Here is a 15,804-nt window from a genome sequence, read left to right on the forward strand (position 1 = left end):
AACTATGAGAAAAAAATCTCCACATAAATAAGACTTTCTAAACGACTACAGCTTAGATATTATTGTGTTATGGTATGAGAAAAAAAATTATTTTTTCCTTTTAGTAAAGTAAAAATAATTATGATATTATTTTTATTTTCTTTTCAACGAAAATTTGTTAACAAAATCAAAGCAAAACCTAAGAGAAAGCAAGCTTGTGTGCAGCTGTCAAAATCACATTTAATGCAATAGCACAATTTTTCTCTTACTTTTCAAAGCCAACTGAAGAAACATTCTCAAAGGCTATGACATTGTGTACAGGGGTTATTGCAGGATCAAGTATGGTTCTAGCATCTCAACAAGAAAGAGAACTTGGTGCTTAGTATCCTAAAATGATAAAATTCGCAAATTAAAAGCTTAAAGGTGTCAAATTGAACAGCTAAAACTTTACATGATTCTTCCAATATAAACTAAAGAGCAATTGTATGATTCCTTGAATAAATACAATAGCTCCCAAGCAAGTTGAGGTTGGCTATATATGAATCCTCATTCTTCATTTAAACTCATAGTATCATATTATCATCATAACAATTCCCTGAAAAATAATTAAAATAATTTTATTCAAAAGATCATCATATATTTGACCAAAATATCATCCACAGCCCCCGTTAAGCTAAACAATACATTTTAGGGCTGCACATGCACAAGCAAATGGATGGCGGCCACCCTAATACACATTTTGGGCAAAGTAAGTATTAATAAAATTATAAAAGTGTATATAACAAAAATGGGCTCTCAACTGTAAGAATATGGTCACATAATGGTACTAACGGTCTGAAATGATCTTTGCTAAATATGAAATATCCAATTGTTACAACACAGGAAAAGATAAAACTAAATCATGATATGTAGGACTGCACTCAAAGATCACCTTAAACCATTTTGACTTGACTTGTCATCCAGTATCTTTATTAGAACAATGCTGACTGTCTCCTTCAAATTTTTTACTCTTATCTGGCAGTCACACTCATCAATGAAACATTCATCTTCCTAGTTACAAATTTCCACTAAATCTAGACTAAGAAGAAAGTTTTGAATAATCTTTGCTATTACTTGAGGCATACATAGAGCTAAGACACAGAGCAAAGATCAATGAGCACACATGCAATCCTCATCTGCCAGTAAGTGTCAAATAGATTTTCAGTGAAGATACCCAACTCAGAACAAGAAAGAATAGAATTAGATACTAATATAAAATATTTTTTAATCCATTCATCACGTTATCTTAGATTGTAACATTCTTTCCTAGCTCAATATATAATTACATAATGGCAAAGGAACCAAGTAGAGAATGGTAACCAAACAGCAAAGCAGATAGCAGGATTCATCTTCCCAGATAAAATTCACAGGCAATGAAGCAAAAGGACAAATAAACTTGGTTGATCTTCGCAACAAAAATTCAACAAAAAACAAAGCAAAGGCTGGGAAAGACAAATGGAAAATGTTCAGCATTAACCAAAGTGCAGATGCAATATTGATAGAAGGGAACCTAATGTTATTTCTCAACATTTTAGGGTATAAGAATCTGTAATTTGACACAATAACTTCAACACTAGTTCAAGTTTAAAACAAGAACACTATGAAGTACAACAACACCCTCAACACAAGATCAAAGTGATCTTTCTAAGAACTATGTTTTATTTTTCCAGAAATTAAGATGAAACAAAAATGTAAAGACAAGTCCCCCGACTTCATGGAGTGTCCTTAAGGAATAATTTCTCACTGTACCCGAGGTTTTGGAATCTTCCTCCCAGGATAAAATGGCTTTTAATCCAACTATAGTGGTACCTCAAATAATTAGATTCGTCGAACTCACTCAACGATTTGATTGATCACAAGGAATGTTTTGAAGACAAGCAGAGTTTGTATTTCAAAAAAAAATTCCATTCCTAAACATATGGATAAATATAGGTTTATATAGCCATCACGTATCCTTTCCAAAAGGTGGCAATGGTTCATCCAAAAAAGTGTATTCTTTGGAAGAGTCATGTCTTTTCATTCGAAACATTGTGTCTTTTTCTGAACAGACACAACTATCTGAGCAGTCACTCCTTTTCCAAAATAATATTTCTTTTCATAAAAGCTTGTGTCCCTTCATTTTTCATTCACACCAATTGAACCCAACAATCCCCCACATGAATGGGGAATGGCTATTATTTGTAAAACTTTACGGACAAATATGTGATCATCAAGCAAAGACTGATTGCATCTGGATAAGTGGGTTTTCCTTTGAACTTTTCGTAGTGAACATGCATCGGATGCACTCGGTCAATCGGTATATTTGATATCTTTGAACCGTCGAACTTTAATGTACACCTAGATAACACATGTCATACAACCATCCTTTTACCATTTATGTTTCTCACAATTTTATTCTTTTCAGCCATGAACACATCCCGGTTTCATAAGATCTTAGAGAATAGGCCTTTACTAATATTCTCCATGAAGCGGCTTCCACTTCTACCTCGCATAGGTGATTTCTAAAAGCTCAATTCTATAGATTTAAACTATTTAGTCAAATCTGCCAAATTTAGATAATCATTAAAAGACTTTTCACCTTAAGTCTTATCCTTGTTTACTAAACATTTTCTACATCATAAAAATGGGTTGGTATTTTGACAATGTTGAACCTGTTAGACACAACTTTGTTTGATCTCCTTGAACCTTGATCTTGGGATCTCCCATCTGCTAGGTAGAATTACCATCATGATGACTTGTCCGAGGCCTTAAACTCATTCCCTTGGATGTTCTCTCAACTCCTTCTCTAGATAGGCCTTTTGTAAGTGGATCCGACACATTATCCTTTGACTTCACATAGTCAACAGTGATAATTCCAATAGAGAGAAGTTCTTTAACGGTATTATGTCTCTGTCTTATATGACGAGATTTACCATTGTACATCCTGCTCTCTGCCCTATCTATCGTCGCTTGGCTATCATAATGTATACATAATGGTGCCACTGGTTTAGGCCAATAAGAAATATCTTCCAAGAAATTCCAGGGTCATTCTGCTTCTTCACCAGCTTTATCTAATATGATAAATTCAGATTCCATTGTAGAGCAAGCAATACAAGTCTATTTGGATGATTTTCAAGAGACAGCTCCTCCACCGCTAGTAAATACATAGCCACTCATGGATTTTACTTTGTTTGTATGGTGATCCAATTTGCATCATTATATCCCTCAAGTACCATGGGATATTTATTATAATGTAGAGTGTAGTCTTGGGTGTATTTAAGATACCCCAAAACTCTTTTCATTGTCATCCAATAAGTTTTATTAGGATTACTCGTGTACCGACTCAACTTACTTATAGTGCATGTTATGTCTAGTCACGTATAGTTCATTATATATATTAAACATCCCAATACTCTTACGTACTCCATTTTTAAGTCACTTTCACCTTCATTCTTTCGAAGTGCAAAGCTCACATCCAATGGAGTCTTGGAATTATAAAATTCCATATACTTGAATTTTTCAAGTACCTTTTCGATGTAATGAGACTGTGACAATGCCAACCCTTGTGGAGTTCTATGGATTCTTATCCCTAAGATCACATCCGCAACTCCAAGGCCTTTCATATCGAACTTGCTTTCAAGCATTCATTTCATTGCATTTATGTCTGCAATGTCTCTACTAATGATCAACATATCATCCATATATAAACACACAATGACTTGGTGATTTGGAGTGTCTTTAATATAAACACATTTATCACATTCATTAATTTTAAATCCGTTTGCCAACATGGTTTGGTCAAACTTTGCATGCCATTGCTTAGGTGCTTGTTTTAGTCTATAAAGTGACTTGACAAGTTTACACACCTTATTTTCTTTTCCTAGAACCACAAAAGCCTCAGGCTGTTTTATGTAAACTTCTTCCTCTAATTCTCCATTTAGGAATGCGGTTTTCACATCCATTTGATGGATTTCAAGACCATATACCACCTCTAAGGCAGTTAACATTCAAATAGACGTTATCCTTGTTACCGGTGAGTACGTATCAAAGTAATCAAGGCCTTATTTTTTTTGAAGCCTTTTACTACAAGTCTTGCCTTATATTTGTCAATAGTACCATCCGCTTTCACTTTTTTTTTAAGATCCATTTAGATCCTAAAGTTTTGTATCGTGGAGGAAGATCAACCAACTCTCATGTATGGTTGCTTAAGATTGAATCAATCTCACTATCCACTACCTCTTTTCAAAAGGATGAGTAGGAAGATGCCATTGCTTCCTTAAATGTTCGAGGCTCATTTTCTAAGAGAAATATTACAAAATCCAATCCAAATGAAGTTGATGTTCTTTGATGTGTACTCCATCTCAGATTCTCATCATTATGTATATCCTCACTTGGTTCATCTCGAGGTCATTTAGACCCTCCAATATACTGTTTATGAGGCTTATTAGTTGACTTCGATCGACATCTTTTGATTTGTCTGTCAGATGGTAAAATAGACTGCGCTAGTAGATCTGAAATATTAATTTTAGATTGATAACATGGCTGGTGTAGTTTTATGACTTTTATATCTTGTTTGACCCTCCATTTAGAAAATTGCAAATTGAGTTTTGGGGGTCAACTTTGTGAAAATGATGTTTTTTAAAAATCTAATATCTCTATTGAGTCTGGAGCATCGAATTTAGTGGGGTAACATAGTTTATTTACGTACTCAAGATTCTGAATGAATCCCGAGGGGTCCGCGGAGACTTGAAATTCTCCAAGTCTCCAACTGGTGCACCACTTAGCTAGTGCACTCGCTTAAGAGATGCTTGTCACTTAAGCTACTTGTTCTGACAACTAAAATGTCGCCTAAGTGACATCAGACTCGTTTAAGTGATGACCTGGTCTCTTAAGAGACAATGGCATCCTAAATTCCTATTGCTTAAGCAATAGCCAAGCTGTGTATGAGATGAGGAAGGCTTTGCTTAAGCGACACATGGTCGCTTAAGCGATAGTTGCCTAAGCAACCAAATAGTCACTTTGGCAATGTTTGGGTAAGATTTATCCCCTTTTTAAAGATTTTTTTCACCATTTTTGAGACTTGAAGCTTGGGAATCAAGTTTTTGAGCATTTTTTCTATTTCTAAGCTTGGGTAAGCTCCAAACTCCTATTTTAACTACTTTTCTTTGATTCTTATCATTTAAACATCGTTAAAACTTAGATTTAAAGGTGAAAATTAGGGATTTTGGTTTGAAAGGCCTAAAATAGTTTTTTTTTCTATTTAGGCCCCAATTTCAACATATTTTTACTTGGGTTTTCTTCTTTGAGCTCCTTTAATCCTAGGAAATATGTTTTTGGATAAAAATTTTTAGTTTTACGCCTCTTTTTCGAAAACCCATTTTGGGGGTTCATTTTGACCCCATTTTGAAAATAGGCAATATAGGTATTGTTGGTTTTATTTTGACATATAGATTTTATATTTGGATGTTTTAGTTTATTTTGGATCCATTTGTGAGGGAAAGACTCTGTGTAGTAGGCTTTCTAGTTTGATTTTTAGCATTTGAGGTAGGTTATGGTTAAACTTTCTTCAGACTGGGCTGGGTAGTTAATATTGGTGCAAAATTATGTTAAGAGTATGGGAACCAATCATGAAAAGGGCTATATTATAGTGTCATGCTTATGTGGAGGCCTATATACTATTGCTCATTGGTGATTTTGGTATATTATTTGCTATGTGTGACTGTGTGGGGTCTTATATGATATTGTTGGCCTTGTGTGTGTGAAATTAATTGTATCTTGTTTGATGAAAAAGCCTAATATGGTATCAATGGTATATTTTGGTGTATTTTACTCTATTGGCATATAGATTATGTTGGATTTCATGGATGGTTGTATATTAGTGGATATTTGGCTCACTTGGTTGGAATATATATTGGTCAGATATGAAAATTATCATTCTGGTTGGTTGTGAATATTACATCCTCATATCATATACATTCATAAAATATTAGTACCACCGTGGAAATACTGAAAACATTGGTTTTTTCTAATAGAAAATGTGACATTTTTAAAACCCTCTATCGATGGATGTACCAAAGAGGAGATATGGATATGATATTAGATATGGATTGTATATGAATTGATGACCCCCCCCCCATGGGTCTTACCTCAGGAGAACAACTCGATAGGTGTAAATTTGTGCGACGACCTCGTGCATTATCATTATCATCCCATTTTACATACCTTAGGCTCTTTTTGTGTTGTATTATCTTCCTTGATTTGAGATTTGTCTAGGTGCACTACTTACTTATTGCCTGTATATGTGATATCCAGATACTTGTGCTTTCTTATCATTTTATATGTAGCATATGTGAATATTATAGAACTGTTAGTGAAGACAATGTGGGATACCATTCGAGATATCTTCTGATTACAGGTGACATGCCCATAATGTATATTTTGTATGCTTTATTTTCTAGTTTGCTTAGTCAGCCTTTAATACCTACTGAGTACAAGTGGACCATAGCCACCCCTACTACACCCTTTCGGTATAGATACAGGTATGAGTATACCTCACGAAAGTTGATTCAAGCAATATTGGAAGCCCATTCAAGGTAGCGGTTGATCTATGCATTCGGAGTTGGATACTACATTTTCTCATCTAGACTATGTCTTTATTTGTATTTGTAGATGGAGTTTCTTTTTTTATATCCTATGTATTTTGACTTATAGTTGTATTAGTTAGTTCTTACACCGTGACACCAGGTTTTGGGGTATTGTATGTTATCTTGACTATGTATTTCAGCTTTTACTATATGTGTGTTCTACTCCATTCTAGAAGTCTTTCCTTAGGTTTGGTATTGATTTCTTATTTCATATCAGTTTAGATAATAGACTTACTTGTCAAGTCTTGCAACAATAAGTGCCATCACGACCCATTGGTTTTTGGGTCATGACAAATTGGTATCAGAGCATCCAGGTTCATTGGTCTCAACAGTGTAAGAATGGGGTGTCTAACAGAGTCTCGCGGATCAGTACGTAGACATCTATATCTACTTTATAGAGGCTATAACATGTCTTCAGGAAACTTTCCTTATGTCTTTTTATCATGCAGATCCTTTATACCTAGTGTTCTAAGTTATATTTTACTCTTTTCTGCGCAGATGGAGAGGACTATATCCAATGAGGCTAGAGATGCAAATCCATTATTTGAGAAGAGAGTCTAGTCTAGAGGGCGAGTTGCGAGTCATGGCTGGGCTTGACATGGAGAATGGGCATGAAGATATGCCCCATCTAGAGATAGCACTAGAGGGCTTTCCCCTGAGCCTCAAGACAAGAATATTGGAGATATGGGTCCTACTCAAGTTTTACTAAGTTCGTCTACCTCAGTCTTGGAGGGGTTACTGGTTTACTTTCTGGCCCAATCGGAGGATACTCCCTTGAATGCACTTAGTGTTCCTCTAGCTCCGAGTATTATACTCCATCTATGCCAAAGTCTGCTTATGGTGTTCCTCTAATTCTAAGTATGGATCCTTCTATTATACCGACATCTATGTATGGTACTCTTAAGTGCAGTTTTTCTTTCAGTGCTAGTATCTGAGTATGGTATTTTGAGGTCAGGAGTTTATCCTTCTTCTGTGATGCTTTCTCAAATGGGTTCTTAGACGGCCAAATTTACTATGCCTTCTATTATTGCGACTGCCGCTATGTTTTTGAAGGATCAGAAGAGGTTTGAGAGATTAATTCATTTGGGTCCTTCTAGGTTCAGTGGTGTTGTAGGTAAGAATGCCAATGAGTTTTTGATGTATTATCGTGATAAGTTGTATAACCTTGGTTCGTCTGATTCACATAGGGTAGGTTATACTACTTACCAGTTGAGAGATGCAGCCAGAGATTAGTGGTGGTCATATATTAGTTGCCGACCTCTTGGTTTGCTAGAGATAACATAGAATCAGTTTATACAGGCCTTTTTGGACAAATTTATGCCTTTCAGTTATGAGAGATGAGTTTGACCACTTGGAGTAGGGCTCCATTAATGTTGCAGAGTATAAGACATAATTTTATGCCTTGTCTAGATATTCTTATGCTAGTATTTCCACCGAGTTTGAAAAGATTTAAAAGTTCGTAAAGGGGTTAGATGTTTCTTTTTATCTTGCTATAACTCAGATGGTAGTGTATAGAGTATCATTTTAGAGTATTATGGATCATGCTAAGATGATTGAGTCTAAGCTTTAAGCATCTCAGGGAGGCACCAAAAAGATGCACCTTTAGGGTGAGTTTAGAGGTGACATCTCTCGAGTTAGAGACTTTAGAGGTTTTTGCGGGTACCATGGTAGACCAATATAGGTAGCCTTATAGAGTTCAGGTAGTGATTCTTCTTTTTTGAAAACTTCAGGTGGTCATCCTTGTTCAACTATACCTTCTTCCATTGAGCCGGGCCACAGAGTTTGTTATATGTGTGATGAGATTGGCTATTTGGCTAAGGACTATGCCCACCATGTCTTCAGAGCTATTTTCATATTGGCTGTGAGAGGTAGAGGTTCTACTGAGGGTGCGAGAGACAGAGGTAGTGGTGGTGGATTGAGGTTCTACTTGGAGGCTATCTCTTTCTTAAGACACGTGGTCACCAAGGATGGTATTATGGTTGATCCAACCAAGATTGAAATGGTTTGTGATTGGACTAGTCCTACTTCTCCTACGGAGATTCAGAGTTTTATTGGTTTAGTAGGTTACTATCAATGTTTTGCTGAGGGTTTTTCATCTACCGCAGATCCATTGACCAAGTTGACTAAGAATAATATTTCCTTCGAGTGGTTCGATATTTGTGAGGCGAGCTTTCAAAATCTTAAGGATTTGACTTCAGTTCCTATCTTGATCCTTCTCAAGAAGGGCGCGAGTTTTACCATTTTTGTGATACTTTTGGTGTTAGGTTAGGTGCTATGTTGATGTAGGAGGGAAGGGTAATTACTTATACTTCTCTTCAATTGAAGCCCTATGAGAGAAATTACCCTACCCATTTTTTGGAGTTGTGTGCAATTATTTTTGCCTTAAAGTTATGAAGGCAGTACTTATATGGAGTCCATTATGATATTTTCTCGGATCATCATAGCCTTTAGTATTTCTTCACCCAGTAAGATATTAATATGAGGTAGTGCCGTTGTCTTGAGTTTCTTAAGGATTATAACTTGACTATTCTTTATCATTTAGGCAAGGCTAATGTAGTTGCAGATGCCTTGAGATGAAAGTTGACTAGTATGGGTAGTTAGGCGCATCTTTTGACCCAGGAGAGGCCTTTGGCCTTAGAGGTGCTGTCTTTGGCTAACTAAATGATTAGGCTCGATATTTTGACACCTGGATGTGTTTTGGCATTTGTGGAGGCAAGGTCTTCCCTGTTGGAGAATATTCATGCTCATCAATTTAAGGATGTTTGGTTAAGAGTGATTCAGGATAAGGTATTGAGTGGTGAGGCTAAGGAAGCCTCACTTGATCTAGATGGTGTCTTGATGGTTGGTGGCCCAGTTTTTATACCGAGAGTGGGTGATCGGATTAGATTGATTTTAGGAGAGGCTTACTATTCTAGGTATTTCATTCATCTGGCAGTGACTAAGATGTATCATGATTTTAGACAACATTACTGGTAGGGTGGTATAAGGAAGGATGTAGCAGATTTTATAGCTCATTGTCTATATTGCCAACAGGTGAAGTCCGAGTATTTGATACCTAGTGGTTTGCTTTAGAGGTTACCCATTCTCAAGTGGAAATAGGAATGGACCACTATGGACTTTGTGATTGGGTTACCTCATACTTCTTATGGTTCTGATAGCATTTGGGTCATCGTAGATCAGTTGACCATATCTGCTCATTTTATTCTAGTTTAGATTTTTTTCAATGCTGAGATGTTGGCCTGTATCTATATTTGTGAGATAGTCTATCTTTATAGTGTACCAGTGTCGATCATCTCAGATCAAGGTTCAGTATTCAGGTCCCACTTCTAGAAGACCTTTCAAGAAGATTTGGGTACTCAGGTTGATCTTAGCATGATTTTTCAGCCCGAGACTGATGGTCAGTCAGAGTAGACTATTCATGTTTTGGAGAATATACTTCGCGCTTGCATCATAGACTTTGGTGGTAGTGGGAACACCACCTAGATTTATCAAAGTTTGCATATAATAATAGCTACTATTGCAGTATTGAGATGGATTCATTTGAGGCATTGTCACGCTCCATTTGGTTGGTTTGATATTTTGAGATTAGACCTCGAGATACGGACTTGCTTCGTGAGTTATTGGATAGAGTGCAGATTATTAGGATAGACTTCTAGTGGCTTAGAGTAGGAAGAAGTGCTATGCAGATCATAGACTTTGTTCCTTGAGATTTAGTATTAGTAACTGATTTTTACTTTATATGTCCCCCATGAAGGGTGTGATGAGGTTTGGAAAGAGGGATAAGCTTAACCCCAAGTATATTGGGCCAATTGAGATTCTTCAAACTATTGGCGATGTGGCTTATGAGTTGGATTTGCCCTTAAATTTATCAGTTGTTCATCCAGTTTTTCATGTTTCCATACTTTGGCATTACATTTTGGATGAGTCTCATGTCATTTATCGAGATTCAGTTCAGCTAGATAAGAGGCCGTCTTTTGTCGAGGACCCCATCTCTATTTTAACTAGGGATGTTAGACGGTTGTGTTCTAGAGATATTCCAGTGGTTAAGATTCAGTGGAGTTATCGACTTGTAGATAAGGCTATTAGGAGGTCGAGTCAGATATGCGCAGTAGTTATCCCCAGCTTTATGTGGTCTTAGGTATTTCTCTTTCCTTTAATTCAAGGATGAACTAGATTTTTAGTGGTGGATGGTGTAGCAACTTGATTGTTGGTGATTTATGTGAAATATTTATTTTTTTGTGATTTAACCATTTTACCCCTCCATGTGATCTTGTTGTGGTAATTTTGTAGTGTGGGGATGACTGATACGATTTCCAATGTATTTTGTGTAGTTTATGCGAGATTTTAGTTTTTGATGGTCTTAAAGGTTTATTAGTTGACTTCAGTGGACATCTTTTGATCTGTGTGTTGGATGGAAAAACGGACTATGCCAGCAGATTCAAAATGTTGATTTTAGGTTGGTAACATAGTTGGTGTGGTTTTACAACTTTTATATCTCATTTCGACCCTCCGTTCAAAAAATTGCAAATTGGGTTTTAGGGGTAACCTTTGTGAAAACAACATTTGTTCCAAAATCTTATATCGCCATTAAGTTTGGAGCGTTGAATTTAGTAGGGTAACATAGTTCATTTGCGTATTCAAGATTTTGAATGAATCACGCTTTGGCCACTTAGGCAACTTGGCTTGATAGCCAAAATGTCACCTAAGCGACACCGAGCTTGCTTAAGCGAGTCTCTTAAGCGATAATGGCATCCCAGACGCCTGTCACTTAAGCGACAGCATAGTCGCATATGCGATAAGGCAGGTTTCACTTAAGCGACGCATGGTCTCTTAAGCGATAGCCGCCTAAGCGACCCGCCAGTCACTTAGGCGATGCCTAGGTGGGATTTATCCCCTTTTTTGAGATTTTTTCACTATTTTCGAAACTTGGAGCTTGGGATTGAGTTTTTGAGCATTTTTTCCATTTCTAAGCTTGGGTAAGATCCAAATTCCTATTTCAACTATTTTTTTTCGATTCGTATCATTTAAACTTTGTTAAAACTTTAGATTTGAAGGTGAAATTTGGCGATTTTGCCCGAAAGACCTAAAAATAGTATTTTTTTAAATCTAAACCTCACTTTCAACCCACTTTCACTTGGGTTTTCTTCTATGAGGTCCTTTAATCTTTGGAAATATATTTTTGGATAAAAAATTCCTGTTTTACCCCTCTTTTTCAAAAAATCCATTTTGGTGGTCCGTTTTGATTCCCATTTTGGAAATAGGCAATATGGATATCATTGATTTTCTTTTGATGCATTGATTCTATATTTGTATATTTTAGTTGATTTCAGGTCTATTCATAAGGGAAAGGCTCTGTGTAAAAGGCTATCTAGTCCAATTTTTGGCATTCGAGGTAGGTTATGGCTTAATTTTATTCAGACTGGGCTGGGTAGTTAATATTGGTAAAAGATCATGTTAAGAGTATGAGAATCAATCATGAAAAAGGCTATATTATTGTGTCGTGCTCGTGTGGGACCCTATATTGCTGCTAATTAGTGATTTTGTGACATTTTTCTCTATGTGTGACCATGTGGGTTTTTATATGATATTGTTGGCCTTGTGCATGTGAAATTAGTTGTTTCTTGTTTGATTAAAAAGCCTAATGTGGTATCAATGGTATATTTTGGTGTATTTTACTCTATTGACATATGGATTATGTTGGATTTCATGGATGGTTGTATATTAGTAGATTTTTGGATCACTTGGTTGGTATATATATTTGTTGGATATGGAAATTCTTATTTTAGTTGATTGTGAACATTACATCCTCATATTATATATATTCATTAAACATTGGTACCACTATGGAAATACTAAAAACACTAGTTTTTTCTAACAGAAAATGTGACATCTTTAAAATCCTCTACCGATAGATGTGCCAGAGAAAATATATGGATATGGTATTGGATATGGATTGTATATGGGTTGATGAACCCCCCATGGGTCCTACCTTGAGAGTACATCCCAGTAGGTGTATATAGAGGTTATGCGACCACCTCATACACTATCATCATCATTATCATCATCACATTTTACATACCTTGTGTTCTTTTTGTGTTGTATTATCTTCCTTGATTTGAGATTTGTCTATATATATCACTTACTTATTGTCTATATGTGTGATATCCGTATACTTATGCTTCCTTGTCATATTTGTGTGTAGCATATGTGAACATTGTAGAACTATTAGTGGAGCCAATTTAGGCTACCATTTGGGATATTTTCTGATTGCAAGTAACATGCCCGTAGTGTGTATTTTGTATGCTTTATTTTTTACTTTGGTCAATCGGCTATGATACCTACTGAGTATAAATGGACCGTACTAACCCCTACTGCACCCTTTCTATGCAGATCCAGGTATGAGTGCGCCTCACGACAGTTAATTTCAGGCAATACTTGGAACTGATTTGAGGTAGTAGTTGATCTACACATATGGAGTTGGCTATTACCTTTTCTCATCTAGACAATGTCTTTATTTGTATTCTGAAACAGAGTTGCTCCTTTTTGGACATCCTATGTATTTTGACTTCAAGTTGTATTAGTTAGTTCTTACACTGTGACACCAGGTTTTGGGGTATTGTATGATATCTTGACTATGTATTTCAGCTTTTATATATATGTGTGTTTCAACTCTTTTCTAGGAGCCTTTCCTTTGGTTTGGTACTGATTTCTCATTTCATGTCAATTTGGGTGTTAGGCTTACTTGTCAAGGCTCGTGAGAAAGTGCCATCTGTTAATAGAACTTTATTGAAGGGAAGAAAGGCTAAGGTTTACAATATAATCTGAAAAGCATAAAACTAACTAAAACAAGAGTAGGCTATATATACATAGCCAATAACCTAAAGGTCCATAAACTAAAGGCCCAATAACATATGGGCTAACATCCCCCCTCAAACTCACAATGCAACAGCAATAAGCATTGAGAGTTTGTCACACAAAAAATGAAATCGAGATGCCGACTGAGCCTTCGTAAAAAGGTCAGCAATCTGCAAAGACGATGGAACAAAAGGAAGCGATATGGTCCCGAGCTGTAAATGATGACGGGTGAAGTGACAATCAATCTCAATGTGCTTCGTACGCTCATGGAAGACAGAATTCTTTGCAATTTGTACCGCACTTTTGTTATCACAATGCAGGGGAGTAGGCATAGAAATGTGAACCCCCATATCTGCAAGAAGCCAACGTAACCAAATAATCTCACATGTAGTCACAGCCATAGCACGATACTCAGCCTCCGTGGAAGATCTAGAGACAACATCTTGTTTCTTGCTCTTCCACGAGATTAAAGAGTCTCCAAGAAACACACAAAAACCAGTGGTGGATTTACGATCATTGCGATCTCCATCCCAATCAGCATCACTATAGGCTCGCAACTCGAGAGATGACGTCGAGGGAAACAAGAGATTCTGAAACTGAGTGCCACGAAGATACCTTAGAATACGAAGTACAGCTCCCCAGTGCACAGAAGTAGGAGCAGTAACAAACTGGCTAACAACATGAACTGCATGTGCTATATCTGGACGAGTAACCGTAAGGTAAACCAAACTACCCACAATAGTCCGATAAAGACTCGGATCTGATAATGGAACACCATCACTAGGAGAGTAACGTGCATTGATTTCAAGGGGAGTATCTACAGTCCTGTTGTCAGAAAGACGCGCCCGTGTAAACAAGTCAGATATATACTTAGTCTGAGAAAGAAGATACCCTTTCTTAGACTGAGCCACCTCAATACCCAGAAAATAACGCAGCAAGCCCAAGTCCTTCATTGCAAATCGATGAGCCAAATCATGCTTCAATAACTCAATACCACTATGATCATCACCAGTAATAATCATATCATCTACATATAAGGACAATAGAATTTGCCCTGCACTTGTACATCTAACAAACAATGCTGAATCATGGTTACTCGGGACAAATCCAAGGGAAGTAATAACAGTGGAGAATTTCTCAAACCAAGCACGAGGGGCTTGTTTGAGACCATATAAAGCTTTTCGAAGCCGACAAACTTCACCTGGCTGGTGGTCAATACCTGGGGGAGGAGTCATATAAACTTCCGCGTGGAGATCACCATTCAAAAAAGCATTCTTGACATCCATCTGAAATATCTTCCACTGTCGAACGGATGCAACAGCAATCATAGTGCGAACAGTCGTCATCTTTGCTACGGGGGAAAAAGTCTCCTCATAATCCATACCATATTGTTGTGAATACCCTTTTGCCACAAGTCTTGCCTTGTATCGCTCAACAGACCCATCAGATTTTGTTTTTATCTTATACACCCATCGACAACCAATCGCATGCTTACCAAGTGGGAGAGTAACCAAATCCCATGTATGTGTATGATGAAGAGCAGCAAGTTCCTCAGCCATAGCATTCTGCCAAAGAGGATCAGACACAGCCTCTCTATACGACTCAGGTTCAGACAAATGATGTATGTTTGCAATAAAGGAAGCAAATGAGGCTGAATATGTAGAATAGTGAAAATCTGGCAGTTTGGTGGACTTACAAGGTCGAGTAGACCTCCTCAGAGGTGGTGGGTCTCCAGTCTCAACAGTCGAAGGAGCAAACTCAGGCATAGGCGAGGCTGAAGCACTATCAGGTGGCACACCAGATGGCATGGATGAATCCGGAACTGGAACCTCTATGTCAATCCCAAAGGGATCAATAAGCCGAATATCTGACTTTGTCACATCATGGGTTTTAGCTGGAATGGAATAAAAAGGAATATGTTCCAAAAAAGTGACATGTCGTGAAACATATAATTTCTGACTTACAGGATCATAGCAACGATATCCTTTTTGTCCAATACCATACCCCAAAAACACACATATAGCTGATTTTGACCCTAACTTATTTCGTTCAACATGAGGACGAAGAACAAAGCAAGTACATCCAAAAACTCGTAATGCAGAATAATTCGGCGGGTGACCATATAGTTTCTCAAACGGAGACATCCCTGAAGTCAATGCAGTAGGAATACGATTAATCACATATACAGCAGTTAGAACTGCTTCTCCCCAAAAAATACTAGGAACCTCTGCAGACAAAAGTAAAGAGCGTGCTGTCTCAACAATATGACGATGTTTTCTTTCTGCCAGACCGTTCTGCTCAGGAGTGT

General features: G+C 37.0%; 1 protein-coding gene and 1 pseudogene across 1 annotated transcript; both read right to left on the reverse strand.

Moving 5' to 3' along the window:
* Positions 1-218: 218 nt before the first annotated feature.
* The window catches only part of LOC124896723, a 38,101-nt pseudogene continuing 22,515 nt past the window's right edge, over positions 219-15,804 (reverse strand).
* On the reverse strand, positions 13,745-14,773 carry LOC124896668 (uncharacterized mitochondrial protein AtMg00810-like; the record flags this gene model as incomplete). Its single annotated transcript, XM_047408324.1, has 1 exon — positions 13,745-14,773. A coding segment is annotated over one exon (1,029 nt), but the record flags the coding sequence as incomplete, so codon positions are not given.

The sequence above is a fragment of the Capsicum annuum genome, chromosome 3, assembly GCF_002878395.1.
Source record: "Capsicum annuum cultivar UCD-10X-F1 chromosome 3, UCD10Xv1.1, whole genome shotgun sequence".
NCBI classification, from domain to species: Eukaryota; Viridiplantae; Streptophyta; class Magnoliopsida; order Solanales; family Solanaceae; genus Capsicum; species Capsicum annuum.